Source organism: Falco naumanni, chromosome 1 (genome assembly GCF_017639655.2).
Source record: "Falco naumanni isolate bFalNau1 chromosome 1, bFalNau1.pat, whole genome shotgun sequence".
NCBI lineage: Eukaryota > Metazoa > Chordata > Aves > Falconiformes > Falconidae > Falco > Falco naumanni.
This window is the reverse complement of record NC_054054.1, coordinates 49,291,875-49,319,201: the sequence shown is the minus strand read 5'-3', so window position 1 is coordinate 49,319,201 and position 27,327 is coordinate 49,291,875. Positions and strand designations below refer to the sequence as shown.

The 27,327-nt window shown below is 39.8% G+C and overlaps 1 protein-coding gene across 1 annotated transcript in view; it reads left to right on the top strand.

The window, feature by feature from the left end:
- Positions 1–26,915, top strand: part of CPZ (carboxypeptidase Z) — a 40,994-nt gene extending 14,079 nt beyond the window's left edge. Inside the window, exons 3-11 of the mRNA XM_040593154.1 lie at positions 626–1,000; positions 1,794–2,006; positions 4,132–4,328; positions 5,300–5,461; positions 11,684–11,842; positions 14,868–15,003; positions 16,074–16,213; positions 18,907–19,006; positions 20,788–26,915. Of these exons, the coding sequence (XP_040449088.1) occupies positions 626–1,000; positions 1,794–2,006; positions 4,132–4,328; positions 5,300–5,461; positions 11,684–11,842; positions 14,868–15,003; positions 16,074–16,213; positions 18,907–19,006; positions 20,788–21,143 (1,838 nt within the window). The 3' untranslated portion in view covers positions 21,144–26,915. The remainder of the gene's footprint in view (positions 1–625; positions 1,001–1,793; positions 2,007–4,131; positions 4,329–5,299; positions 5,462–11,683; positions 11,843–14,867; positions 15,004–16,073; positions 16,214–18,906; positions 19,007–20,787) is intronic.
- The last annotated feature ends 412 nt before the right edge of the window (positions 26,916–27,327 follow it).

The following is a 27,327-nucleotide window of genomic DNA, read 5'->3' as shown; positions in this document are numbered from 1 at the left end:
TGCTCAGAGAAGCTGTGGATGCCCCATCCCTGGAAGTGTTCGGGGCCAGGCTGGATGTGGCTTAGAGCAACTTGGTCTAGTGGAAGGTGTCCCTGCCCATGGCAGGGAGGTTTGAACTAGATGATATTGAAGGTCCCTGCCAACCCAAACCATTCTATGATTTTATAAGTATGAGACAGCCTTTCCTTTGGAAACCAGATTTTATTAATATTGGTGGTTTCCAAGATATTTGTAAATATACTCCAGTGTTTTCTGAGCAGGGATGTGTCCTTTCATTGCTGTTCAGGTATTGAATTAACAAAATAAATCTTGGTTTAGGAACAATGCTTATTAATGAGGTAACTTCTGATGCTCCATCAAATTGTTATATACCGTTTGAATTCTGAATGTCATCTACTTGCATCAAACTGTTTGCAGTCAATCTCCAGACCAAGCATACTTTCCATTATCTTTCTATAAGTGGTTTTAGACATCAAATTCCTTTAAGAGTATTGCAAACTGCCTCTAGTCTATCTGTGAACAAAAACCTAAGTTCATCTAATGTGTTCTTTGTTATGTTGTCTTTCAACTATTCAGAGTGCCAGTGAAGCAAGTTATTTTTCATATGTTTATCTTCTTTTCATAGCAAAATGTGTGGACATTGCTTTAAGTTCTTGTACTGATGTTGCCTATACTCAAATGATGTATCCTAATTTTCTGGATCAGAAGTCTCGAGAAGTGATTGAGTACAGCTCTGAGTACATCCTCATCAGTGTGCTGCACAACTTGCTCCAGGGAGAATGCAATCCGGACCTGAGGCTCTTGGGCTGCTCAGTGCTGGCCCCACAGTGCGAAAAGGACAAAGTTATAAAGCCCTGCAGGCATGTCTGTGAAAATCTGAAAAAAAATTGCCTCCCTGCCTTTGATGCAATAGACATGGCTTGGCCGTACTTCTTAGACTGCGACCGCTTTTTTGCTGGAGAAGAAGAGGGATGTTTTGACCCGCTGGCAAAGCTGCGAGGTAAGGAAGCAAGCCCTGCTGATGCAGCTTACTTGTCTAGATGGGAAGGGTCTCACCTCACTCAGCTTGACAAGTCTATGGCACAAAACCTCTCTGCTTGTCATCTCAGCTTGTCATCTTTTTAGACACCTGTAAACTGTGATTCATCTTGTTCCACCTATTTTAAACACTTAATTAAACTGTGCTCAAAAAGCATCTGTTTCTCTCTCTCATATACAAAGAGCATCAAGACAGGCAGCTCAGAGCTAGATGTTTAGACTGCCAAAGTGCGTTTAGATAAGCCCTGCTCTGTGTAATAGCTGTCTGTATATTTCAAATATTTTATTTAAAAACTGAAATAGTAATGCAATCATAAATTCATGACTGCTTGACAAGCTTAACACCTCATTAAAATAATCTCATTAATGGTTGTCATGGATTTTTGTTTGGATGAAGAAGATCCAGATAGCTGAAGACAACTGAACCTCTTAAAAAATGAATTTGCTCCACCAGATTCAAAGGGAAAGATCTGTACATTTTGTGACTATAATGTGCTAAGTATTCCAAAGGCCAGATTATAACTGGAGGCTGCAAAAAAATATTTGTCACTGTGCCTAAGCATTAGTATGATTTTGCAAAGAAAATATGCCACAATAAACAGTATAGGATGTACTAGATAGTTTTAAATTTTGATTGCAGCTGTATTTTCTATAATTCTACTACTGAAAAAGTTATTTTGCAGAAAAGTGCAGGCGTTCATACAATCCTCTGAGCATCATGGTTTTAAACACTGTGTTACAATTTTTCTTTGCAGGGGAAGTAGATGTGGAGGAAGATTTGCCTTCAGATTTGCCAGCAACTTTTATTCAGTTCAAACACCATTCTTATTCCCAAATGGTGAGCACATTAAAGAAGACTGCTTCTAAGTGCTCCCATATTGCAACAACTTACAGCATAGGTCGCAGTTTTGAAGGAAAGGATCTTTTTGTGATTGAGTTTTCAACCAAGCCTGGACACCATGAACTGCGTGAGTTATATCAGTGTTGATCAAGTTGCTTGAGGGAAGTCCAGATTATCCAAGTGAAAACAGGTCCTTTTAATGGGATATCACTTAAACTGTTAAAAGCATTGATTCAAAACCATTTCTCCTCCTTTGTGTTCCTGAATTACAGCAATAGCCGATGGTTCACTGTAGCAATTATAGTCCAATTGCAATTTTCTACCTTTATGACCTCCACTTACGACCATGGTTGACATTCCTTGTCCCTAGATGTATGACCATGTGCTTGGTTGCAGTGATATGGCTATTATTTATATGTGTCCAGTGTACAGAGAAGTTGGGATAGTTTTCTGTTACTGACCTGTCCTCTCCATCATCTACCACTTCCTCGGTCTCCTTTTATTTATTACTAATAAAAAGCTTTATTTATCAAGTGCTACATGCTTCCTACAAGTAATGCCTGTCCCTAGACTAAACATAGTCTTTCACATCCTAAAATATGTACATGTGAGAAGGCCTCGGATACAGAAGGACATTGACATCAAAAATAGGCAATGCAGCACAGAAAACAATACTGAACAGAGTTTCAGGCCAGTGTAATACCTGTCAGTATAACAGGTGAATGATACCAGGAATTTGTGATATCAGAATGCCTGAATATCTTTAGGATATGAATCCTCACAACTGTTCTGCAAAGGGGAACAGTGCTGATCTCTATTTTGTAGATTCATCACTGAGACAGCAAGGGCCAGATTTTTAAATGTTGTACATTCTTCAAAATCCAGATCATTTCCTTGGGGAGGATTAGGTGTTATTTTCCAGTTACCAGCTCCCAGCTCAAATACAGTACCTGACTAACTCAGGTGGACTGCTATGGCCACTGCTGCATACCAAGAACTTCAGGCTGCTTCTCATCAGACTAGTTCCAGCATCAGAACAGCCTCAGCAGTGCAGCAGAACTGAACTACATCTGATTTAATACTTCAATGATATTATTATCTCAGGTCAAGCTACTGTGTCTTCTCTGTCTCCCATGCAGCACACCACACAGCAGACAGTGAAGACTGGTGTTAGCTTTGCTTAACTCTCAGCTGCGCTGCCTTGCATGATGTAGAGGTATTTTGAGGTGCCTTTAAACTTGCTCAAGGTCACAGGAGATGTCTTGAACAGAGCAAAGACCTACATTACTATTTCCTGGCCTATTATCCCTCCTCTCTTGTGTAAAGAAAAGAACTTGCAGGTGTCTTTTTAAGCTGATAGTTCCATTTGCCAGGAAAACACAAAGCCTACGAATCAGGCTTTTAAATTAAAACTGTGATATGGCATGATAAAGATGGTAGTTTAACATATTACCTAGCATTTCCTTCTAAATCTGTTGCTTCATGCTGCTCCGGACAGCACAAAAGAAAGTGGAAATAGCTCTAGAGGTGGAGATTTTGCCTGCCTGAGCAAACTGCATAATAGGTCTGTGCCAGCCTTCCTCCAGCATTTAGTGCTCGAGGCTGGCCAGGTTCGAAGAGGAAGATGAAACGATAGACAGGAAAGGGTGCCTCCAAAGTGCATCTTTTTTCTACTTTCCATTAGTCTCTAAGAAAGGGTGGAAACTGAGAGAATAACTGTGGGGAATTGTGAAGTTTTACGTTTCTAATAGTCTTATTCCAAGGCTATTTAGCCTGAAAGCCATTTTTTATGCACGACCTAATTTCTGTTCCAAATAGAGAGACAATATATTGCACATCTGCAGGTCGTTTCTAGGATCTGTGGCAACATAAAGCATTGAAGCCACCCAAGGTAAGTGAGATTGCCAGGGATGTATTTTATTCCTTCCCAGCCGTGGCCTGACACTTTTGTTCACAGCAGTCTTTGTTCACAATTAATAAGTCCCCCAAAATCAGAGCAATGATTGCTTCTTATGATGTGGGATCCTGAGAGTATGGACATACTTTATTTTGCACTATTTAAATTGATGCTGAACTGACTTGTAAGGGAGGGAAATTAATCTGGAATTGGTGTGCTATTTACAGGAACATATGCATTAAATTAGTGTAAATAAAACTTTCTGACTCATCAGTAAGGTATTTGGGTTATGCTGCTTTTGGAAGCCATCCAAGTATAATCAAATTAAAGCATCTCATTACTTCACATTTCGCAGTTAAGCCAGAATTTAAGTACATTGGCAATATGCATGGAAATGAAGTTGTGGGGAAAGAGCTGCTAATATACCTCGCACAGTATCTGTGTTCGGAGTATCTTCTTGGGAACCCTCGCATCCAGACCTTGATTAATAATACCAGAATTCATCTCCTACCTTCACTCAACCCTGATGGGTATGAACTGGCTGCAGAAGAGGTAAAAGACTTTTTATAAGGAAATGTTCAGGGCTTCATGTTTCTAAAATCCCCCAAGCTAAAGGACAAACTGGGAGGGGAATGTCACATATGGGAGGGAGTATTAATAATCAGCAGCCAGAATCCCAGGCTGTTTTGGTGGTAGGTTGCTTTCCAAAGATGATGTGGACAGAGCCAAGAGGAAATCAGAGCCACGTTTGTCATTTTTGCTGCCTGCATGCAATGACGAAGGAATGACTGTGTTACTTTTTCACACATTTAGCACTCTCTGCTATCAGTTCTAGAACAAAATGCCCACTGAGTCACTGTAATGACTGTTAAATTATTTTATAAGGAAATGTGGTTTAATACTGTGGAATAGATGTTCTTCTTCTTTGAGAAGAGCAGGTATAATAAAATGTTTTTTCTGTACTGTCACCCTTTCCTAATCTATAGCAGTTTTCAGAGATCAGCTGGTGTCTGAAGGAGATTTGTGAAAGCAAAACTTCTATTATATTTTACCTGACATTCTTCTTCTTTTCACCTCACTTTTACCGATAGCACCATTAGCATGAAAATAGGACCTTTCTTTATCTGCATTGCTCATGCGGTGAGTTCTCTCTGTTGTATGAGTTGTATGAGTCTGGCGTTATTGCAATCTGCCTGATCCTGTCTGGGAATGTCAGCTATATTTTCTTTTTCTCCTCCTCTAACCCACTCTGCATCCTGCTCCATGCTGAGTAAGAAGCTGCTGCATTCCTCTCATGAGTCACATCACTGGTGAATGAAATGCTTCCTGCATGCTGGTTAGTGTGTTAGTGTTCATGGGAATATAAAATGATTAGTAAGTGTGGCTCTTTAACAGTATAGACATTTTCAATTTACTTATTCTAAAACTTCCCTTTGATTAAAATGGCATTTTAAATCATTTCCACAAAGTGATATTTTGAAACAGAAAGTTATTCTGAGGCTGGCTTCTATGTTACAAATTAGGGAGCTGGTTACAATGGATGGGTCATAGGACGACAGACAGCTCAGAACTTGGACCTGAACAGAAATTTCCCTGATTTGACATCTGAGGCTTACAGAAGAGCTGGGATTCGTGGGGCCCGCCTTGACCACATCCCCATTCCACAATCCTACTGGTGGGGTAAGGTATGAATTACAGATTTTATAATCACATGTACTACATAGAAACTCAGGAATTTAAGAAGCTGAGATTGCTTGTTCTGAAGTTATTCTCTGGTAATCAGACTTTGCAAGTAGGACTAAACTGGACAGGCTCAGAATTGGCATGAAAAATGATGGTGCAGGTCTGGCCAAAGAGGCAGGTGTCACAGATCATTGGGAAAATTTGTGGATAATTTGGATTTTGCTATTTTAGATAAAGAATAATGACTGTTAGGAGGGGGTCACAAGTGTGTAATGTTTCATCATTAGTTAAAGACTTTATGAATTTGGCTCTCATTGCACTGCCTTAGAAAACATACAAAGGCTTCATGTGAAGTTGTGTGGCATCAGCTTCCACAAAAAGGATGTTGATAAATGACTGTAACCAGTTGGAGCAATAGAAACAGCCTGTCAAGCTGCAGTGGTGCTGGAAGGGAGTGTTGCTGCTGCTTCCAGTCACGGGCAGCAGGATGGAGGCAGCACCGCAGGGCCTCACACTCATCATCACTAAGCTGCATGTTATGTGATGTACAGCAATGCAAAGCTCAGTTCTACCTGTGTCACTGGCAGCCCAGAAGCCCGACACTAGCAACTCATGATGGAACTTAGTTCCCCTTGAAAGAAGAAACACAGGAAGCAAATCAGTAGTTCTGATACTGGGAGCTCTGCTTTTAAACTCACTTTATCCTAATTCAGATTTTATTGCTAGCAACAGTCATTTCAGCAGCTGGTGTATTAGCAGATTTGAGAAACCATATTTCAGTTCTCTACTCTGCTGCAGGTGATCTATTACAAGGCTAGGTCTAAATCCCAAAGGTATCTCTGATGCTGCCCCAGTGTTTTGGTACCCAAATTCAAAGTAGGGAAATCTGGATAGAAGCCCCTCACTTCCTCAGGATAATGTACCTCTGAAGATGCAAGGCTGCAGGAAGCTCAGTAATGCAGGCTGTATTAAACACTTGGATTTTGACATAACTAAGCTCAAGAAGTTTTTTTCTGGTTTATGGATATAATCGTACAGATCCCAGCTCATTCTGCTAGATATCTACCTGAGTATAAGGTCATAAACTTAACAGTTTCCATTTTCTGACTGAATAACGACAGACAACTGTGAGCTGGTAAATGCAAGTAGAGTACAGAGCCTCAGATAGGAAAGAAGGGTTGAGGGTGTGTGGAGCAGAGCCTGAGGTTAAATGAAAACAGCTGAGGGAAAAAAAAAAGATTTTAGGAGAAAAGCCTAGAGAGATAATAGTTTTGATTCACCCCTGTGGTGGGTTGACCGTGGCTGGGCGCTGTCCTGCTCTCAGTTTTGTCAAGGCTGGTCATTCCACGCAACTGCAGGTCTGTTACCTGTCAGGCTTTTTGACCCTCATCAATGTATGTGCTTTCCTTGGGGAAATGCTTACAGGGAGATGTTCCCTGTCTTAGGAACATGAACTCACAGACACTTACTTCAGTTCTTACCAAGGTTGTATAGCCCAGCCACCAAGCACTGCCACCAGCGTGTCCACAAAGATACAGCTGATGAGTCAAATTGTGTCTGCAACATCTCACTTACCAGGCAGAGTCCTTCCTTTCCTGGCCCTTTGCAAAATCAGTAGTGAGGATGGCAGTCTCCTGGGAGCTCTTTCATGGGCTGTATCATTCCCTGAGCTATGTGTAGACAGGCTACAGGATTGCTGGTATGCCTAAAAGTCATCAAAAATGCCTTTGGTTTTCCATGGAGGTATCCAGGAAAGCTGCTTTTGACCTTTCGGACTGTATGTAGTGGCTGTGCAGCAGGCTTTGGGGTATAAAGGAAAGGATGGAGATCTCCTCCCAGCCACGTGCTCACTCTTACTCTCCATCCAGAGGTGCAGGGTTGAAGGCTGAAGGCTCAGGCACCACTGAGGAAGGACAAACATGGCTTCGACCCCTCTTTGTGCCAGTGCCTGGTGCAAGCCATGCAGCCCAGAGTGCCTGCAATCCTCTGGATTTTCTGGCTTTAACCTCCCCACTCCCTCCCCCAGCCCTGCTTCTGCCATGGTCTTTCTGATGGTCTTTGGGATGGTCAGTGGTAGGCAGCCACTTGCAGATGTCATTTTTACAACAATGTATTCAGCTTTCTTGGGTGTGTAACATCATAGTGGTTTGTAGAGGGCTGGATGGAGTCAGCCTAACATTTGTCCCACAGTTATCCCCACTGCTGTGGCCACCACTGCCCCAGCTGCAGGGTCACTCCAGGGTGTCTGTCACCACAGACAAGGGACCAGGAAGCATTGGCACACAACCACCCTCTGTCTGAGCTCTGCCTCAGCGGCTGCAGACCTGGAGTTATAAATAAATCTCTTCTCCTTCAAGTGTTTTCTTGTTTTTGAAGACAAAATAAGGCAGTGACCCAATGATTCATTCCTCAGAGCACCAAACCTCAGGGAACCTCTGGATGCTCTTCTGACACCCAAGTGGGTCCTGACCTAAGCAACACCCCAAGCATCTCCAAATCCATATGCTTTATAGAACAAATGAGAGAACCAATTTGCCTCTGACCTGGATGACACCACAAAATCTCCTTGCTGACTGCAGTTTCACATGGTTCAGAAACCTGGCAGTATGTGGTCTCAAGCCTCGCATCCCTCTCCTCTGCCAGTGGTATCATAGGACAGCCAAATCAGCTATCCCATAATGAGCTTCAATTTTGTCAGGCAGATGAACCCATGGCTTTTACAGTAGTTGGCTTTGTGCATGCAAAAACATTAGATTGGATGTTTCAACACCAGCCCCTCGTCTTTCATTTACTTAATGATGTGTACGACCTGCCTTATTAAAGTAATCATCTGACTATTGCAGGGCATTATATAAAGATCAAAAAAGGAAAAGTGAGATCCCAGCCAATCCCATAAACTCAGGAGAGCTCCTGTCTCCCTGTAACCCTTGCTGTACAGTGCATTTTCTTCCCCACTGTTTTGAATTATTGTAATAAGTGGTCTGAGGGCTCGGGCTGAGAGACCTCAGGTTTCATCTGAACTGAAGTCAAATTGGCTTGATTCAAACAGAATTTAGAAGTCTGTGCCAGTGGAGGCTGGCATAGTCTTTAGGAAAATGAGTCTGGTTGCTTCTAAAAGGATAAAAAGAAGTCTTTGAAAGCCATGGAGACAGTGACTAATTGCAGTGTAATTGACAGAAATGAGACTCAGGTTTACAAGGGTTGTGACCGTTCCTGTACTTATGCAAAAATATTTCAGCTGTTTTCTGATTGTGCCCCAAATTGTTCCTGTGAGGTGGATACTTTAAAATTGATCTCTGATTAAAAAGCAAGAGCCCTGGTAAAAAAAATAAATAAATCAAAACCCACATTAAAGGAAAAGTCTATGAATAGTCAAAGGCCAGTGTGACACAGATAGCATCTGCTATCATCCAGTGGAGCTGAACCAGGATGTACACATTTCAAAGCCTTAATCACTGTAATGCTAATGTCACTGAAATGCTATTAGGTTAAAAATAGTGACATTGAAACTCCTGATTTTCCACAACATTCGCTTCAATAAGACATCGGCTCTGTGACACAGCCGTGTCTTGTGGCTTCTGCAGGTATCTAGTAAGCAAGCTGCCTAATCAGGGGGAAGGACTGAATTTAGGAGCTCTCTAAATAAAACTGTGCATTTGACCCTTGCCCACTGAATTGCAGAAGCAGCATAAAGATCTTACCAAGGCCAAAACTGCTGTTTGACAGCAGGGCTGATTCTGGCATCAGGGATGCCCTCTCTGGCTGGGCAGTACAAGCTGGGACAGCTGCAGGTGGGGCAGGGAGCTGCTGAAATTTTGGGACAGCATCCTCCTGGCGAGTGCTGGTGTTATGGAGCTTGGGAGGTGCAGGCTTGGTGACAGGTCCTCAGCCATCCCGTGAACCCCCAAACAGGGATTCATGGGGCAGACAGTGCCACTTGCAGCCCCTTATAAGCCACCAGGGGTCTTCTCTTCAGAAGAGGTGGGCTCGAAGGATGAACAAAGCACTCTCAGCGTTCAGGTGAGAGTGGCTGATTCAGTCCCAAATTCTCTTGGGATAAAGATATTTATCAGACCATCCCAGGGCACTGCACAAAGACAGAAAAGCAAATACTGACTGCTGCTGGTACCATTCTTTGGACACTGTCAGATTCTTTGTCGTGAAGCTTGGTGGGCTGTTTTCTTCTCCCACCTCTGTGTTGGGTGAGTGGGTATGTAAGAGTGCAGAGCATTTGTCCTTTCCCTTTGGAGTGCCCTTTATCTGCCTTGTTAAAAATTATTTTCAGGTCATGCACTTCTTGGAAACTTCGTGTCTAATCTGCACTATTTTCCAAATTACACAGAAAACCTTGGTTAGGTTTTTGGTGCACAAAGTGCATTCTGTGTGTTCCCGGGCTGGTCAGACTTTACCTGTTACATCTCATCCTACACTTAAGTTGCTGTTTTATAGTACCAAGGTTGAATGGTTTGTGACACAAAGATTTGGAGGCTGCCACTAGGCTGACATATAAAATGGACCTAGCCTGTTTCTTCTGAGGACAAGTGGCACAATCTGACTTGTGTCTATATGCTCACCACAAACTACTGATTTAATGACTCACCTTACAGCAGTGGGAAACTCAGGTTTCTATTTCTTCCCAAGTACAAGGTACAGCCTTTTCAAATAGCACAGTGGCAGTGGCTGGAGGCTCAACAGCTATAGAATAGCAATTTAAGGAAACCTGAAAACTAGGAGGACTCAGTTAATAACTATGGCATATGAAGGACTTTAGCCTTCTGCCTAGGTCAGGGATGGGCAGGGTGATACCTTCTTAAATCATTCCAGGTAAAACTGTATTTAGACATGGCTTTTTCCTGAGACACTTTGCTTTCTACCTCATTGCTGGGAGCTGTAATACATCCATGATGCACCTTTGCTTCACAGTGCTTTTCTCTGTTCCATACCTATGTTTGTGTTACTCACTCATCCCCAAAGCTAGGATTTACCAATAGCAGAACAGGGACTGATCCAAAGAAAACAGGAATTACTAGTATTGCAACTCTAACGTATAGGTCTCTAGAGTTTTTGTTTGTTCATTTTTTTGTTTGATTGGCGTTTTTGTGTTTGACATTTTTCGTGGGTTTGGTTTTTGTTTTTTTTTCCCTGCACATTGCTGACTTAATTCATTGTTACTAGTCATTAGCCACTCTGGGATCCTGGCTGGCTGATTTGCTAATGGCTGATGGAATTAAAGCAAGGGGTGATATGCAATTTAGCAGCCCTATATAGATGCTGGACTAAGTCCACCATAACAGATCTGGCTCATTTTTAAAAAACTGTAGATCTGCACCCATGCAAAGCAAAGCGCAGGTTAGCAGCCTCTGCCCTCACCCACGTTTCCTCTGGAAGCTTCACAAACTACAAGCAAAAGACCCTCACCTCCTCCAAGGGCACTGGCGTGCGTCTGGGCTTGCAGGGAGCGGCCACCAGATGACACTGTTACCACTAAGAATTGACTAACTCCGGAACAGGTCCGTGAAATTACTCCTTAGCAAAGGGGATGAAGGAGCCTCCTGCATTGCAGGGGGAGATGGGTGCCTGAGCATCCTCGGGAGTCCGGTGCCTACTCCTTTGGCCACTGTTACTGAGCGCTGATTGTCAGAAAGGCAAATTCTATGACTTACTGCAACCGTTCAGTGCAGGTAAACTGCAGTCATTGTGTTTTATATACATTAGTTTTCATTTATTTGCATATAAACCTAGACCAAAGGATAGCAAATGAGACAGTGTATTTCCAGCCAGTGCTGAGAATTTCAAATTGATCCCCATATTCCAGCTTATCTATCCAAAGTCAATTCTGCTGATTCAGAAATGAAATTAGATAAGGAGTTTGGTTTGTGAGTAGTGGTACAATGCCACAATTTTTCAAGCCTAAAATACTAACATCATCACTTTGAACTGCTGAAATGTCACTGTAATAAAGTTATTCTTCTGTCAAATTTTCCTTTTTTTTTTTTTTTTTTTTTTTTTTTTTCAGTTTTTCCACAGTGAACAGTGTGTCTCATTTGTTCCCTGGAGCAAACTGACACTCTTCCTCCACTAACCTTTGGGATGGAAGAGCCAAAGAGCTTCAGCATTCTTTTTTATGACACACTCTCTTCTCCACTGAGCTTCATCCTGCCCAGGATCAAATCCCTTCAGAGCTGCATGACTTTCACAGCTTTTCATTTTCTCCTGGATTTCAGGTGGCTCCTGAGACAAAAGCAGTCATGAAGTGGTTGAGGTCTATCCCGTTCGTACTCTCTGCCAGCCTCCATGGGGGTGAGCTGGTTGTGACCTATCCTTATGACTATTCAAGGCATCCTATGGAAGAAAAAATGTTCTCCCCTACACCTGATGAGAAGGTAATATAGTTTTTGCAGGGTAAGCATATCAGTACGGTTTCCACATGTGGAACTATGCAAGTATTTTCTTTAAACAAGTAAAAAACCCTGATTTATTTAGATCGTATATATGTGTGTATATGTATGCACGTATGTATTAAATATGTAATAAATCACACGTTTATATATATAAATGCATGTGTGTGTATATATATATATTATTATTTATACACTTATTTAACATGGCTTAAAATATAGGGTCATTTACACACTATCAGCCTGATCTGTAAATATTTACCCATATATTTGTGAGGCCAAACATGATTTCACAAGGCACAGGTGAGGAAAAGACAAGCTTTTACTATTTGATGGTTGTAGGTTGTGACATTTTTACTACTGATTTCCAGAAGAAATGGAACAAGCCTGACCAGCAGTATTATTTTCTGTTGACTTCTTTAGGAAAAAAAAAAAAAAAAAAAAAAGGCTGACTGCCATATGGTGGCAGCCTTGTAACATTTATTCCAGGTCAGATGAACGGGAATGGTTTACCCCTCATCCCTGGAAAGTTCCCCAATAGGGACTCACTGTAAATCTTCTGTGAAATTTTTTGCCATCTTCCCTATTTCCCTTTGGCTTCCTCAGTCTAGTATTCATTGCCGACATGCCCACTAGGAGAACAGCTATTTTTTCAGCCTTCTAGCATATGTTAAAAATGTCCCTGGCCTGTTAAGATAGTTCTTTATATAATAAACACTTGAAAATACTCAGAAGTTGATCTTTGACTTGAAGCATCTGTTATGTTTGAGCATATCTCTGGGATGACTTCTTCTAAAGTAACAGTTCTCACCAGCACATATTAAATATTTAAATATTTATGACTATTAAACATTTTCTGTAACAATTCATTTCTTCTGAGCTGTATGATACCTACTGACTATGTGTGTATGACAATGATTTAGCAGTGAAATAAACCAGGCACAGTAAAAAGCTCATGTAACAAATACCTGCTGGGTGGTAATGAAAGCTACAGAAGCTCTTGGTGAAGACTAGGGGAAATCACAAACCTGTGCACTTATATTCCATCACTTAGGCTAGGGGTATCCTGATTTACACATAGATGGTGGAGGAATGTGGCCATGTGTGCCTTGTCAAGCAGTCCATCACCTTCAGTCAGGGACAGTATGTGTGTTTTCAGTGAAAGAATGCAGTCACTTGGACAAAGAGCTCCATCCCAATGCACTGCATAGTTGGGCAAACCCAAATGGCATTCCTGGTTTGCAACAGTGTAAGAGGACCTCACACCGGTGACTGCTGCATAGTCAGTGGCTGCAAACCCTGGGAAGTTAACTGTAAACTTCCAAGTTTAAAACATATAGGGCAGGACTGGAGGTATCCTCAATTAAAACCAGTGTTTCAAATGAGTCAACACAGAAACCTTAACACCACTAACAGTATCACTTTAAATTTTTCTCCGAAAGTTATAAAACCTGTACCTGTGAAGTGACCTGCATTTTAGTAATGTCATCTGCAACTGCTGCTGCTGGGGAACCTGCATCCTGAAATATAGCACCCTGACATTATGTCAGGACCTAGCTGCCATACATTAGCCATAACCCTTGTTCTGATCCCTGACCTGTTGAATTTGCCATGCAAGGGGAAATGAGGCTGCAGCCTAGGGTGAAATACTGTGGTGCAAGTAATGGTCAGAAATTAAAAAGTCAAATTCTACAAAGTATATTCAAACCAGGTTGCCCTGTTTGAAAACGCATGTGGGTGCTGCCACCTCCCTGTGTCCCTCATGGTGTATGTGCAGTAGCATGAGGATCTTCCTGGCACCTGCTCCAAGACACAGCAGATTTCAAGCCTCTTTAGCCAGCATGACAGCCTGGGCTGGTACCTACTGAGATGGGACATGCAAAAGCATTCTATATTAAGTCAGGATTTTTAGACTCTGGTCATCAAAATTATTTTGGTAAATTTATACTTACAGTGGAAATCCCTTAATTGGCTCAGTTTTGTGATTATTAGAAACATTTATAAATATTAGATCAAAGTTGTGTGCTTGGTTATTTTCACCTTTATCCTTGATGACAACATCAAGGATAAAGTTCTAGGATCACTTCTAAAAATACAATTTTACCCACCCAACTTCCTGCACAGTCTCAAGCAATATACAATGGCACTCATGATGATGAGTAGTAGGATCTAGTAACTTCTGATAGTTGCTGTAATTTCAATGTTGAAATCTGCAATTATAGCTTTTGTAGATGAGGTTCAAAAAATGAAAAGGAGGGGGGGGATTTCTGTACAAAGTTGGAATAAACATTGGAGAAAAATGGCAGGAACCTGATTCAAAAAAATGGTTTCTGCAGATCACTGCTGTTTCTTCTGTCTTCACTACATGTACCTGTCACTTTTCCTTTCTGGGTGATGACTCCTCTGCTCTTCATCAGTATCAACACTCTTAGGAAATCAGTGGTGACATCCTCCATCACCACATCTTATCCTTTGCTTTTTTAGAAATTATTTCTGCCCCACAAAGAAGCAACTGTCATTGAGATCAAACTGGCAGGTTGTCCTGTGTGAGTGATAAGTACAAAGCAAATTGATACTGTCTATTTTAAACAGCAGCATCCAATGTGGTTGGGCTGAAGCTGGTGTAGGTATTTTTGAAAGGGTAAAAACAGCAAGACCTAAAACATAACGGGGAGAGCTAATTTCAGCTTTAAAATCTGGGACTTGAAGTACAACCAAACAAGCCCTCGACTCCTGCCCTAGGTGATAGGTTGAAGCCAAGTGTCACAAAACCCACTGGTATTTAATGTTGTCTTGGCTAAATGTATTGGATTGCAGAGAAGGACCCTGGAGAAGAAGACAAGTGAAAACTTCCTGGCAGAATATCCTTGCATGGAAGTTCACCCCCTCCATCAGCCTCAAGGACACAGGATGGCTCATTGTCTGGGCTTGCAACAGCAATAGTTGCTAGTGGCAATGACAGTGTTTGCAATTTGTAAAAGCAAATATATTCCAAACTCTTTTGTTACAGATGTTTAAAATGCTGGCTAAAGCCTATGCAGATGCACACCCAGTCATCTCAGACCGATCCGAACTTCGTTGCGGTGGAAATTTTGTAAGACGTGGAGGTATTATAAATGGTGCTGAGTGGTACAGCTTCACTGGAGGTAAAACCACTTTACCATCATATCAAGTGAGGTAAAACCTCTATATGACCTTTATGAGACACAAGGGTTTGAAAGAAATAGTTTTATTCATTCCAGCTTGCTTTAGGTCAGACCCCTGCAAAACATAACTTGTAAGGGATTTAAGTAGTAAAATGTATGTTGGTAACATTTATGTTCATATACCATGGAATGTATTTCCCTGAGGAAAGTTAACAATTTATACAAGGGTCACATTTGTTATTGCATATACCGTTCTAGTTTTCAAATCTGAAATGCAGAAATAAATGCCAGTGCTATGCTCTCATTCCTTAGTGGCATGAGTTTGAATCCATCTTGCAGACTACGCAAGCGCTGCTTTTTCAGTCTGTTTAAATAAACTCTTTTCCAGGGAAACTGCTACAGAGACAAACATCCCATTCATTTGTGCTTAGGTTGCTAATTTGATTTCCCCAATAATAGTATTTAGTTTTAGTCAGGATTCCTGAAATACTGGCATGGATGAAATATTAGTGTTCATAAATTTTCAGCGGTGCTTCAGTTGTGTTTTCAAATAGGAGTCAGCTGGATCCCCAAATAATTATGTTGAAACTAGGCGTTTGGAAAGCTTTGAGGCATGAGTGAGAATTAGGTTTAAATGTCTTTGGCCTTCATTCTTCTGGAAACTATATCCAATGCCTTTTGTACAGAAACAGTTTTGAACATTATAATGGCAAAATGTCATCTCTTTAGAGGTGACCCTTGGCAATCACCTCTGATACAGCCGATTATGTAATTACCATGATTAACCAATCCTTATATTTCTATTGCTACTTCTTGATCAGGTGAATAATAATTTAAAATTATGATTTTTTGCCTGAAAGAAGTGTCATTGTCATTAGTTAACTTGTAGCTGAAATGAGTTGTAGAATTCTGAATTTGTTGAATACTTCTTATGTATTGGCCATGCACATTCTTTACGGTACATTAATACACACCCACAGGGACTGCATTCAGCTGACTGTGACAGCAAAGCTCCAGTTAAGGGTTACATGGCTTGTTCATGATCTCTTTTTTTCTTTTTAAACCTATAGGTATGGCAGATTTTAATTACCTTCACACAAATTGCTTTGAAGTCACCGTGGAGGTAGGATGTGAGAAGTTTCCTTTAGAGGAAGAACTGTTTACAATCTGGCATGAAAACAGAGATGCCCTTCTGAATTACATGGAAATGGTACGGCTCTGCTTTCACAGACCTTTGTGCTTATGGCTTTTCTTCTTCATTCTTTGTCAAAATTAATTTCTTTACTGTTTCCCTGGTTAGTTATCAAGATAGCACTGAATCGATCATCATACTCTTCCAGGGGCCCTGGTGCCTCAGTGTGTCCAGCAGGAAACACAGATAATAGTTTGCATATATAAGTTTGCATACAGAAAGGATGGAGTTTGAGGACTCTAAAGGCCTTGAAAACAGTGAAAAAGGGAATTGTCTTTAAATAGGTTGCGCAACATTACAAATCAGCTCTCCAAAATGTAATGCTAGACAAAACCCACATATTCAGAAAAATATGAATCAATCTTTCTCTTGAAGAATAGATCAACAAGTTCTACTTTTCAGAGAGCTTCCTGGAACTTTTCCCTTTCCATATTCCATGTCTTTGGCCCAAACCCTACTCCTCAGCAACAGGAGATTTAGGTTCAGCTAAAATGGGGAGGTTCAAAGTATCTTGCTAGAAATGCCATTTCCACACTTTTCAGCTTGATTTCTTCGTGAAAGTAGCTAAAAAAGATCTGAACCCTGGTCTTCTAAAGCAACAATATCTGTAAGCATTAAAACATGCCATTTAAAAGTCATTTTTAATAATAAGTTTAAGCTCAGCAAAAACAAATACCTCACTGACAATAAGTAAGTGAACACAGAAACAGAAGTTGCTCATCTTTCTCTCAGCCATTAGTAGATTAGCTTTCTGTCATGCTTTATTTTGATAGAGTACGCAGTAATTTAAAATTGTTAGGAGTGTTTTTATGGCCCTTCTAAGCAACCTCTTGCTCCTTGTGGTAAGTATTATCATTCAATAAAGTCTACAGTACAGACCACCAAACTCATTTCATTTTACAGCTGTCTGATGAAAATGAGTTTTAGTGAATCCAAATGGAGCTGGGTTAAATCCATATATATTGCAATTGAAGTCTTCAAGATGTAAAGATTTTTATAGTGTGAGATACTGTAGAAGTCTATGCCGGAAAAGCTTTTTGAGTAAACGCAGGACAGTAAGCAAACAACTTTTTAGATAAGGATGACTGAATTACTCCTGATAAGGATTAAGTCTGCCATAACCAATTCAAACTTTTCTTATTCTGATATATACCAGGCTGTTTGGTGTGTTTACAAACCTACTTGGCTTAACATGCAGAAGTAGAATTCATTTCCATAAATGCTGATCTCTTCTCCTCGTCAGAAGTGATACCAAAACACTCTCCCAAACTTACATGGCACAGACTTGAGGCAATATGAAAAATAGTATATTTACTAAATCAAAACGAATCGACATTGTTAAAGAAACTTCAATTTTTTCATTTTTATTCCATCATGTTATAATTGCAAAATTATTATTGAAGTTGGATGAGGTCATACTACTTTGAGTATGTCTATACTGTAAATTAAATTTGGGTCTGAGATGACTCTTCTGACCAGATTTACCCACTATCCATATGATAAATCCTCAAGTCCATGCTGAAAAACAAATTGCAGTGCTTCATCATAACAGTTTTTAAGGGAAAGTCTTCAAGTCCTTATACTGAGTTGTTCCTAAACCCTCCAGTGAATAGCTCCCCTCAGTACAGAGCTGCTGTTTAAGAAAAGCAGTGACAAAACAAGCTCACCTTAAATAAAAACCTGCTGTCACTAGACTAGAATCTTTTTCCAGCTTTGTATTAAGAATTACTGTTGAATATTTTAATGTTTATTTGTTTATTGTTAAATATTTCTTTTTTAAACATTTCTATATTCCAACAGAAAAGCAAATATCTTTTTCCATTGCTTTGATGATTTGTTCTTTTTTTTTAATCCTTCTTTTGTGACAAAGCATAATGGGGAGGGGAAAATGACAGGAAAAGAAAGAAAGAAGGGTGGAAGTGAAGTAAAGAACAGCTCAAGTTGATCATAGCAGTTAAAGAGAAAAATCAAAATGGAATTACTTTTCATTTAAAAAGGTCATATAGAGTTTCCAATAGAAAATGTTTTCATTTTGGAAGATTGCAATAAAAAGAACCTGAAGAGGTTTAATGTTTAAATACTTAGATTTTTTCCTCTTTTGTTCTGTTTTATTGAACTTCAAATAGAGTGAGCTGTTTGTGCACCTCTTTGTATGACAGAATTCACATTGCTCTTTAGCTTGTCAGCAAGCACATTTCTCATCAGCTCAAGCACCTCAGTTCTGTGCTTGTAGAGAAGGGAAAAGGGTTATTATACACACCGCTACCATGACATTCTGACATGTAGTGAAGTGTAGGCAGCAGAGCGATGATGAGTCCAAAGTAGCTAAAGCAATGCCTTCTTATTCTGTGTAGGGCATCAGATTGGGGGTTTTAAGCCTTAACTTTTCATTTCTTTGTGCTTCTGGGTCTAGGGCAGACATTTAGAAACTGTCTTTAAATACTGTGCTCCAATCATGAGGTGCTAGTGATCTATGCAGAGAAGGGTCTCTCAATACAGAGCCACATACCTGGCCCAAAATACATTTCCCTCAGCCCTCTTGGAGCTCCCAAAATAGAGGATGTCATGTGAACAGGCAATAGCACCCAAGAGCCTCTATAATGGGTTGAACCTCTTGACAGCTGTTTCCTCTCTACAGGGGTTTTCTTGCAGAAGATGAGAAGGTGGTACTGTAATAAATGACTTCCATCTAACTTTGCTTGCTTTGCCAGGTTCATCGGGGGATAAAAGGAATTGTGTCTGATAAGTTTGGCAACCCAATAAAAAATGCTCGTATTTCAGTCAGGGGCATCCAGCATGATGTCACCACAGGTAATATTTTTAGTTTGAGCTGTTTCCTGGGGCAGAGTGAAAGCACTAAGAGCTTAACCTGCAGATGTCTTGTTGTGTTTGATAGAAATGGCACCTTAATGGAGAGTTGGAGACTCAGATGTAGGTTTGTTTCTAGAATAACATGAGAGAACACATGTCAAACTGGCTGTTGAGTCTGTCGTGTCTCTGAGATAACATGGTCCTTGGCATTAAAACTTCCACCTGGAATTGTTTGCTGTCCCTCAAAACCAATGTGCCTTCATAGAGATTCAGAAATCCACCTTTATGTTTCGTGTTTGGGGGAATACAGCAACAGCCCTGTGCAGGGGCTTTAACTCAGCATGCAGAGGTGCAGAGCCCTGGTAGAATAAATTAGTTGAAGTTTTGTGAGCATGAAGTGTAGACATTAGAATAGGATCCACACTAACTTTAACAATTGGAATAACTTCAGTATTGAAAAAGGGCCTGCAACTTTTTTTGTTCATGTAGAAAGGCATAAATATATGCTTTTTTTGGACAATAGTTATATCAAACACAAAAAACTAGAACATTTAATTATGTCCATTTTATACCTGTCACCAGCTGGTAAACACGTACTGAGGCATTTGCAACTGTTAATTTTCACAGTCATAAAGTTCTGAGCTTTTAGGCTCCCACTGAAATCAGTGCTTTTATTTTATTATTGATTTCAGTGAGAACAAGCTAGGCCATAGGAGTGCAAAAAAGAAGACATGAATGGTAACATTTTGCTCTAACGATGATTGTTGAATCAACTGAGAAAGCCAGAATGGTTTATAATGTAATAGATGCTTTCCAGCTTTCAAAAAACTTATATTAAAGGGGATACAATGGTGCAGATGATGAAGATTCTTGAGGCTGGTGGAAGACTGGCATGAATTAGGGTCTTTTCCAAACTTCTTCCCAGACAATGGCTTTCCATTGGCAGTGAACATTTAAAGAATTAAGAATTAAATAAAAAATGTGTTTACATTGAAGAAAAAGGAGTATTTGTTTTTGAGTTAGGTGGGGTTAAGAATGTCATATGATTAATAAGTCGTTTTAATGTCAGTGTTAAAAAAGACTGAGAAATTCCAGCAGAAAATAGCATTAATGCAACATTAACTGAGCTAAGAAACTTACCATTCAAAATAAAGGAAATATAAAATGAAGACTAATATTGTTTTAAAACTCCCTGCTTTTGCCTGCAGGCTGTAACCTTCAGCTGGAGGAAATTTACACCCATTTTACACTAATAGCAATTTATACCAGCTGCAGCTCCAACTCCATAGTCTTATGTGCTATAATGTCTGCAAAGTAATTGAATGTAATATAATGTAATATAATAAAAGGAAGGATTTCTTAGCTCCTTAGACATGCTATATTGCAGCCTGGATTGTGCTTTCACTTTCTTAAATTTCACATAGTTTTGGATTCATTTGATTTCTTTGGAGTTATTCCTTGCACCCTTGGGAAACTAGCATGAAGGAAAGCTTCCTTTCCCTCTGATACAGGCACAGCAGTTACTGACATTCATGTATGTCATGCAAATTTTACTCTCTTAGCTCCCAAAGGCCAGATTTCCACAGCCAGAGCCTTTTTGTCATTCAAGAGTTTGCATCTGAGCTTTTTTCAAAATCTGAATCAAAATCTGAGATCCTTTCAAAACCTGCCCCCTAAATGCTTGCTCTACCTGTGCATGCACGTGTATGTGAGGGTGTAACTATAAAGGATGCAAAACTAAAAACTAAGCTTTGTTTGGTTGTGCCTTTACCTTTCCTAAGCTGCTGATGGAGACTACTGGCGACTCCTGCCGCCGGGGACATACATAATCAGCGCCCAAGCGGCAGGATACAGCCGGGTGATGAAGAGGGTCACCCTTCCTGCCAAGATGAAACGGGCTGGGCGAGTCGACTTTGTATTGCGACCCGTTGAGGCTTGGCCCAACAAGCTCCTTCGCCGCTCAATGGAAGACCTGTATGATCCATACGACCCACTGGAACTTTTTGACCCCCATGCCCAACATGGGCAGCCCGAGGCTCGAGGTGCATCACCGCCAGGCAGGGAGAAGCCCTGGTGGTGGTCTTACTTCAGTTCTCTAGACCTGCACAAACCTCTGTGGCTGCTCAAGCAGCATTAAAGAGCATCACGGTCCTCTGCTCACCTCACTCTGCTGCCCTTCCACCCAACTCCAGGCACCCTTGCTGCTTTTGGCAATATTTAAATCTGTTTCATTTGAAAATATAATGTTAATTTGAGCGCGCTTACTTCTTTTATTTTCTCTTCATACACAACTGAGTATATTCAAGTGGTTTTATATATTAAAAACAATGGTGCACATCCATTCAAAGGCCAGGTTTTAAGCATTTTTTTCTTGGTAATGTTCTGTGCTCTGCCCATGTAGTTAATCATTACATTCATTATTTATTAGATTCTAAGTACCTGCAGGAAAATATTCCTGATCCTTTAATGCATTTTTGTACATGTCTTAGCACATTAATGACTATATACTAAAAACAACTTTCAGAAACATTTAGAAAACTCTTTTCTTTCCTCCTTTTACATTACTTTAGCATACTAAGTTCAGTTCAGTAACTCTTGCAATACAGCTCACTATTATTATTATTTTTTAATCCATGATGTGATTTAGCATTGATTTTGGACAGAAAAAGAAAAATATTAGGAATCTGAAAATAAATATGCATCTAAATAAGTAACATGTTCAGTAGAATGGGCTGCTCGTAGGCAGGTCAGTATCAATAATAACACATTTTCCTAAGTAAATTTTCAGAAGTTATCCTTTGAAGACATATGTATTAAAAGTGTTAAATCTTTACAGCCTTCCTCCTTTGAGATCTTTTGCACCGTGAGTAGGCCCATCAAATGAAGAAAAATTCTTGGAAAGCAAATTCTGTTCCAAGGACTTTGACTATCCAATTTTATGTTGTTTAAATATTAATATAATTGGAACAGTTTGTAATCTGTTAAGCAAGTAGATTTTTCATCTAATTCAGCAAAATACTGAAAAGTACTCTTACTGCTGGAAGTACACACATCCTACGATATAGAAAAGTACATGAGATAATTTGAGAGTTCAGGTTACAATATGACATATTACACTAAGATTGTTAGTGCCATACACTGTTTTGAGTCTACATACTTGTTAATGAAACATAGACACCAAAGAAATCACAAACTTCTTTTCAAGACAGTTGGGTAAAGCTAGGTGAATAGCGTTCTTGCAAGATGCTGTCCTTTCTCAGACATCAGATGTAATGATTTTTTAGGGTGACTCAAAAAAATATCCTTAATTTTGATCAAACACGTAGGCCCACACTTCCTTTTAGCTTGAACTGGATAATGAACTCTATAAACCGATAGTGTTTCCTCATTTAAATGCACAGTGTGTGAATATGGTGATGGTTTGGAGCTGATGTACTTACTGCAGGAGCTGCTGGATTAGCTTTCAGGATTGTCCTTTGATTTCAAAAACTTTTTTGCTCATCTTAGGTAAAGAAATCGACATTGCATGAATCCTATATAGTCCATGAGCACATCTCTCATGCTATAATCACCTAAGGAGACCCAAGAGATGAATGATCTTAATTCTGCAACCAGATGCTACACATGCCTAAGGACCTTATTCCCATTTGTAATCTGATTGAAGTTAGGAATCTGTTATTCATGAGTTTGAGTCTCTGCAAGACTGGAGACTGTAAAAATGAAAGAAAACAGTTTCACAGTATTAACAAAAAGTAATTATATGGGAGTGAATGTATTGCATGCACATGGACAAGTGTTCCTTGCCCAGGCTTGCCAACTTAAAGAAACTCTGAATCCTAAATACGCTAAAGTGAGCAAGAGATACACCTCCAGTCTTTATTTCCAGTAATAGGTATTACTACTGTTTTCTGTGGTCATTATTTTCAAAGCCACCATCCTGTGAAAGCAGTGGTAAAACTAACAAAAAAAGAACAATATCCCAAGTTGCTGGCTATTGGCTACTCTTTTTATGCACATAATGTATTGCACACTTAGAAAGATGTTTTCTGTAAGTATTTCCTAGATTCTTACAGGGCTATTTAGAATTTTGCAAGTAATCACAGTAAAACCAAGCCCACTGAAATGCAAAACAGGATGACTGCACAGGAAATCCATTTCTTTCCTGGATTCCCAAGTTGAAATAGCAGATGGCATTCAAGACTTGGGAAAGATTTGCAGGGAAAATTGTAAAGCTGTGTTATGTTTGAGAGATTTTGAAAAACTAGTATTCTACACTACTATACCACTAATGTGAAATCAGTATGATAGAGCAAGAGTAGCCTCCCTGTGCCTTTCTACCACATCTGCAAAAAGAGGTGTCCAGTAGAAAGTTAAGATCAAACTTCTGCTAATTCACACACAACCACCCGTATGGATGGGTTGTATTAAAATGCATTGAAACAACTATGAGGGTCTTGGGAATAGGTATGCCTTAGTCTTTTGGAATTACTTTTTTTTTTTCCTCCCCAAGATAAAATCTTCTGTTTTCAGGTCCTTGGAAGTAGGAAAGACTGCCAGAACTCCCTGGGTGGCTCTCAAAAATCCATTTTGGTTTAAATTAGATTTAGGACATCTTTATTGGTGCCTTGAGGTAAGAAAGAAAGAAAAGGAAGAAAGGGAAAAAAGGGAAGGAAGGGAAGAAAGGGAGGGAACGAAAGGAAAAGGAAAAAGGAAGGAAGGAAGGATTGGTCAAAAACAGCCAAATAACAATGCAACCAAACTTAGCATCATCTTTCCATTTTTATTTGGGATTAATATAGATTCAGTTCTCCATTTATCTGGGAGAGAAAGTATTGGCTTGAATTTATATCCTGGATTAGGTTACATAAATCTTCAATATTTATTTAAATCAAGAAATGTGTGTTTAATAGATAGTTTTGCTTTAAAAAACCCAACTAAACAACCCATCCTACAACTATAATATAGTTAGAAGGATTGTAAGTGGTAGTGAAGTTCAAGCAACTGTAGGCAGCTCTGTAATTAATGTATGAAAATGAACACAGCAATCAGCTCTCTCATGCACCTCTCTGGAAGATACTTATGTGCAGAGTTCAACAGAACATATAGTTAGAAGCATATTAAATACTTTTTGAATAGGAAGAGGGATTGAAATGCTTTAGTGAGACATGCCCTCCTAAGCTGAAGTACAAGTAACATAGGAAAAGAGTGAAAACCAACCAAAGTTCCCTGGCAGTCTCCATCATGCTTAAACCATGCCTTACAGACTGGGCTTGGCCTTTTTCCAGTGCTACTTTGGAGCATGACAGGTTCAGCAGTCAGACGGTACTGTCAGGAATTATAGTGTGTGTTCATGAGACTCCCTCTCCTTTTAAGTCAGAGTCTACATAATTTTTTCAATTACCTTCCAACCACATATTGAACAGTATTGATGTATGTTTTTGTAACATCCTCCTTAATAATTAATTTCCTAGTCTCCACATTTGTTTCAGAGGGGATCTTCTCTACCATGGAGCCAAACTTTTTCTGCACAAAGCAATCACATCAATAAACGTTCTGATCTGCCAACTGTCCAGACCTCATTGCTCTGCCAGCAATGAATCTTCCCAACAAGTTCAAGCACGCAAATCTAACTAAAAACATTACAAGCATAAAGAGCAAAGAGAAAGGTCTGCTTAAGTCATACATGTTAATTCTTTCATTCATATGGCAGAAAAAATTCAAGAACACATACAGAAAATATCAGGAGACAAATCACAAGCTGTGTGCATGAATTATATCAAAGAAGATTTGATTCTGCTTGTTCCATTCATAAAAACATTTTAGAGCAAAAAGAACAGTAATAGACAAAGACAGAAAAGTTCGCAGCTGTTGACATCTTCATCTCCTGTAACAAAATGATGTACCAGTCTTGGGCCACCCACATATAGGAAGGAGCATCTTTATTTTCCTAAAGATAGAAAAGAAGAGAAAGATGTCTTAAGCTAACTGCCTGAAAACAAGACTTTAAGTGTCAAAATCACTAATAGAAGCCCTTCCTGCTATCATTTTTTCATAGTGTTTATACAGTTCTTCCTTTCATGCCCTAGTTTAGCAGCTCAAGGGAAGCACTCCAAAACAATATTGCAGTCTTGTTTGAAGTTCTGCGAACCAGCTGCCGAGCAGAGTTTGTCAAGCCAGTGCCAAACTGGCTTTTGTGTCCATCCCTCTAGTATTGCACTACAATTCAAAAACAAGTCAGAGATGTCTTTAGCACTTACAAAAGCAGCCGTTGAAGTGAGACAAGACTATGTCTCCACAGTGATGCCTGCAGACAGACTAGGAGATCTCTGTGATGGGTGGGCATCTGCCCCGCAGCAGAGAAGCACTGAAGATTCAGCCTCCAGGAGACAAGGAACAACAGGGAACGGAGCCATTCAGGTGGCTTGGATGGAAATGTCAGCTGAAGCTGATACCCCTTTTTACAAAGCTCCTGTCAGAGGTACTCCCACACTGCCTTCCTTCACAGCGTAAGATCTATCTTTTGAAGCTCCCGCAATGTAAAAGGAGTGGATGGGCGGCTGTAGTATACTTCCCCTGCTGTCTTTGTCTTTGCAGCATATCGGAGGACAGATCCCATTTGACATTTGTCTTCTCTGACATCCTGTACTCTCAAGTCGTGCTGCCAAAGGGCTTCACATCAGCTTCCTTATGGACACCTAGACCTCTGCGAGGAGAGGTGTGCTGCTTCCAGCCTCCCATCACAGGCAGGGGGACACTGAAGAAGGGCTTCTCTTGTAGGGGCTTTTTGGTGGCTGTGTTGTTTCTGGCTCCAAGCTGCTTAAATGAGTATGTGATGAATAGGGGATTTCCCCCCAGTTTGGCAGCTCCTCCTGGCTCCCAGGGGCCACCAGTTTCACGCTGGTACAAAAACACTAGTGTTGTTGTGCCCATGGTGATATAAGGGAAGGAGCTGAATTCCTCTGCAGTACACCATCAGGAAGCATCTCATTGTAATACTGGAACTGAACCAGATGGCCTTTATGGGCAGAGCTTGGAAGCATAACATGACTTTCCCACCCTGTTTGGGGATGCTAATAGTACATAAGGCCAGCTGGCAAGGTGCAGTCATACCACTGAGCAGGCAAATAAATACTTTTACAAATACAGGAATTCTAGGCAGGTGATTGCTACTGCAGTGTCTGTGTAGAATTGGATTACGGAAAGGGATGTAGCAATTTTAAAATATTTCTATAAATTTATATATACATATCTTTAAGTGCATCTATAACTTCAGTATACAGGTCCTAACTTTGAAAAGAGGCAAGAATAAAAACAAAAATCATCTGTAACTAATCTTTGTTAGCAAGGTTTATTTTACATGTTGGGAGAAGAGATTTAGAACTTAAATATTTCTCTAAAGGGTTATATCATCTCCTAACTATAGAGTTAAAAGCATAGTATAGTGGATGCTGATATTGTTTTTACTTTCCTTCTTTCAAAATGGAATTTAAACTTTTTTGTATACTCAGTAATACAATGCACATGCATCTCTTTCAGTTTTCTTTCTGCCACAAGGTACATATTCTTTATTTTCATGAAATGAATATTGGCATTGTTCTATGCTGGATCTGATTAAGCATTTTTAGGTGTTTGTGGGTTTTTTTTAATTTAAAAAATAGTGATTCAATGACATGGGCAAGAAAAAGGCAGTAGAAAATTCTTTTTTGATGAAGTCAGGATATTTAGCTTTTCATGATTCAAACAGAAGCACAATTCTGAAATATCAGTTTCCTGCAGGATAGAAACTTAATTTTATAGATTGCACCCCATTACGCTTTGAGGAAAATCTTTCTAATTTTTCTAATTTCTAATATCTGCTTTTTACCTTTTAGGAACTGTCATGTAGTGTTTGAAAAACAGGCTTGTTCTTTTCCACCTAATTAATAACTGTTATTTTGAATAATCAGATTAAAATCTTAAATTGCAATATTTGGTTTGTTTTACTGTTTTAAGGAAAGTTTTTTCTCCTGCCATAATGCAAAACCTGATAATTTCTTGTTAAAAATTCACTGAGCAGTCTCAGACTATTCAATGTAATACACGCTATGCAATATATGCTGAGTACCGCCATTTATCCTACAGCTACATGTATAAAAATACCAGCAGCGTTGCAATAATTAGAAAGTAAACCTTGAATATTTTAAGGGGTAAATTAGAAGAAACTTTAAGAATATAATTATAACTTTTGGCCCAGAAATTCAATAAGTAAAGGCTCAAAATGTCTGCCTAACTTTGAAGGCTTGGCTGTTTGAGCTTTGCCTCTTGGCACGCACAGCACTGCC